At 35.3% G+C, this 3,545-nt stretch overlaps 2 protein-coding genes across 2 annotated transcripts; one reads left to right on the plus strand and one right to left on the minus strand.

The window, feature by feature from the left end:
- Positions 1 to 1,731: 1,731 nt before the first annotated feature.
- Positions 1,732 to 1,902, minus strand: BDZ99DRAFT_403761 (uncharacterized protein; the record flags this gene model as incomplete). Its single annotated transcript, XM_033716365.1, has 1 exon — positions 1,732 to 1,902. A coding segment is annotated over one exon (171 nt), but the record flags the coding sequence as incomplete, so codon positions are not given.
- Positions 1,903 to 2,374: 472 nt separating this feature from the next.
- Positions 2,375 to 2,629, plus strand: BDZ99DRAFT_403760 (uncharacterized protein; the record flags this gene model as incomplete). Its single annotated transcript, XM_033716364.1, has 1 exon — positions 2,375 to 2,629. A coding segment is annotated over one exon (255 nt), but the record flags the coding sequence as incomplete, so codon positions are not given.
- Positions 2,630 to 3,545: the final 916 nt, after the last annotated feature.

Genomic DNA, 3,545 nt, shown 5'->3' on the forward strand with positions numbered 1-3,545 from the left:
AGGAGATAGCAGGCCTAAAAACGCTAGCAGTAAGCTAGAAGGGTTAATAGGCATCTAGAAGGCGTGTTTACAGTTTTATATTAAGTTGCTAAACTAATCTATTACCTGTAAAAAGTATAACAGCCTGTTAGTATATATATTAGCGGTGTTAGGTATTAAGAAAAACGGCTAGAAGGGCCCTAAGTTATATCCGCCTATTTTATTAGCCGTTATTAAGGTTACCCGTTTTATAGTAGTTTAGTAAGCGTTAGAGTTATTAAAGCTGTTTTAAAATAGCGAGTTTAATAGTAATAGTGCGTATAAGAGCGATAATAGCAGCATACTATTCTAGCAGCAGCGGAAAGAATGTTTGCAGTTTATTTAAAAAATAATAGATAAGTTTATAGTCTAAGGGAGCTACAGGCCAATATAGTAGATATTAGATTTGCGGATATACGGGTTAAAGATCTATTATAATAGTATATTAAGAGGCTATATTAAATAGATAGGCTATAATAAGTTGTTATATAAGGGGTTGCATTTTAATATAGCCTAGTTCCGCAGTATAGTACACGGGTTAGTTATAGAGAGCCGACGGTTATTATTAGAAAAGCTGTTGTTTTTTAATAGCGGGATTTTAGCATATATATATGCTAAAATCCCGCTACCTAGCAAACGGAACAAGATAACTAATTAAGTGCCCGTAATCCTATAGAGTAAATTGCGGGATAATCTAATAGATAAGCGACCGGGATAGAATTTTTTAAAGGACTATTAAACGCGGTTGCCTATTAATAGAGAGACGTGGTTATTTAATCGTGTTAGACGCAATTCTATAACCTAAGAAAGGTTTTTAAAGGCAGAATACCGCTCGGGTATTAATTAATAAGGAGTTAAGCAGTATATATCACGCGTAATTAAATTCCGAAAGAAGTTAATTATATTAATATATATATTAGGGGGGCAGCCAGTATAAGAACCCGAGGTTTTAAGCGTTTAGCATAGTAATATAGTAAAGGGCGGGCATTGCAATATATTTATTAAGGACAGTATAGTAGTATTTATAACGCGATACTATAAGGGTTACGCAGTTAGTAGTAATATTAAGATTATCTATTAATATATACCGCGCGAGGTAGGGGAGTTATTAGTATAGTATTTATAGTTAGTGTTGCTATTCTAGCAGCAATTAAAGGCGATAGTATAGGAGAAAGAAGTAATATTATTGTATTTATAGCCGGCCGACCTAAGCAGGCGTAAGTAGACGTCGGAACGGTTGCGATAGGCGTTAAAGCGCGAGAGCAGGGTTAGGTTAGGGCAGGAGCTAACTATTTAGTTATACTATAAAATTACTATTAGTATTAGTAGAAGGTTTATACGCGGTTTAATAGCGTTTAGGGTAGAGGATAATAATAATAACAAGGAGTAGAATAAGAAGAATATAGCAGCAGTAATTGCAGATAAGCAGGCCGGGTATATATCGCATATTACTGGGTTAGTATATACGTAAGCAATTATAGAGCAGGTAGGAGCGGTAGCTAATAAAAGGCAGCAGTTCCGGGCATTAAGTATAGATTAGCATCGGTTTTTAGGATATTAGTCGGCCGTTAATAATAAGTTTATATTAAAAAAGCGGAAGCAGGCTCTATTTAAAAGTAAAGTAGATAAAGGTCGAAAAGATTAATAGGCGCGGTTAAGGAAGATAGATATAGCAGTATAGTTAAAGCGGATAATAGGTATAGAGGCGGTGTTCTAAGGCGTATAGAAAAACGCAATCGCGATAATTACAGCAGGCAAGAGCCCGGTAGTAGCAGTAATACTAACTAGTACAGGAAAAAGCTTATTATTTATATTGCTAGCGTGGGCAGAGCAGGGTGGAATAATAGTAGTTGTAGTGCTGTTAATTATATTATAAGGGGATATAAAGCGGCGATGTAAAAAGCTAGGTATTTTATATAAAAAATAGGAAGAACGGCACCTTCTAGATACGGCAGCCGTTATATTAGTAACGCCGGAATCCGCCGTTAGTAAGGGATTTATAACGTTTTTAAATCGATTAAAGGTAATATAGCAGCTAAATCGGATTATTATTAACAAGTATTATATTATTTTAAACCGTTAATATATATTCCGGAAGCAGATATAGTAGTTAGGTAAGCTAGTAGCGGCTAAAATATAGATAGTATTATTAGCCGCAATATTACCGCCGATAGAAGAAGGGGAATTATATTAAAAAATATATTTCTAGAGGAAGCAGGTAAAGATATTTAGGATAAGAACGGTATAAGTAAACGTGGCGTATTATATAGTTTAAGTAGATAGAAAAGAAAAATAGGAAATAGAGGAAGCGGTTTTAGGAATAATTTAAAGGAAAATTTAGAGGATTTAAACTAGGAAGGTAGTAGTATATAGTAGTATAGTTGGAAAAGTAAAGAAAATAGCGCAGGCGTTAGATTGCAGCGCGTATTACTATAACGCAGTAGGTAAAGCAAGTATATTAAGCAAGTTTATAGACGGCAGGCAACGGGTAATTATAGTAATAAGCGCGTTGGGTATAGAGGTGGATATACCGGATATTCGGTGCATTATATATATAGATCGGCCGCGAATATTATTAGATTATACACAGGAAAGTAGCAGGGCGGAGTAGAATAGATTGCGGAGCAAGGCGATTATAGTTAAAAAAGGGGGTAAAAGAAGAAGTAAAGAAAATAGGTAAATAGAAAAAAAGCAGCGGTTAGTAGGGTTATATATAAAAGGGGAAGGTAAAGTAGAAAAATATAGAAGGATTATATTAAACGGGTATTTAAACGGGTAAAAGGATAGAAATAGGTGTAAGGAAGGCGAAAAGTTATATAATATTTGCGGCGGAGTAGAAAAGGAAGTAGAAGAGGTGGAAAAGGAAATAGAAAAGGCTAAGGAAAAGGTTAAAAAAGAAGTGGGCGGGCAAGCAGTGCAGGAGGAGAATAATAAGGTTATATAAGAAAAGATATAGCGCGAGTTCTATTAACCTATAGGTAAAATATATTGTAGTATATACTATATTATAATTTAAAACTAAACTATGCGCTGCAATAATATAATTTAGAAACGAAAATCAAATTATACTATAGTAAACCCTAACCGAATTTGCTAGTTCCAACGCTGCAGGCAAGTTATCGACTATTGCGTATTAAATACACTATTCGGATTAACGATACAACTGTTAGATTATATTATCGTCGTCGCGTTAGGGTAGTTAGGGTTGTGATAATATTCGTGGCCGTGCGCAGCAATCGCAGTTAAGGCGCGAACGTAGGAGGGTAGTTAAGTACCTAAAGTTTATAATAGATATAGTCGTTGTAAGCTATTTATAAGCCTTAGGTACCCGGAAATTAGGACCTACTATACTACTAGTTGCACCTAGGCACGCAAGGTTGTAGATAAATCCCCTAGATGTATAGTTAAGTAATAAGTGTAATAATCTAGGTAGCTAAGAGCAGGAGGCGTTAGGAAGGGTCTAAGTAGCGGTGAGAGTAGTTAAAAGCACGTCCGGCCGCTATTAACACGGCGATTAACACGTTTAT

The sequence above is a fragment of the Mytilinidion resinicola genome, assembly GCF_010093595.1.
Source record: "Mytilinidion resinicola strain CBS 304.34 unplaced genomic scaffold BDZ99scaffold_51, whole genome shotgun sequence".
NCBI classification, from domain to species: Eukaryota; Fungi; Ascomycota; class Dothideomycetes; order Mytilinidiales; family Mytilinidiaceae; genus Mytilinidion; species Mytilinidion resinicola.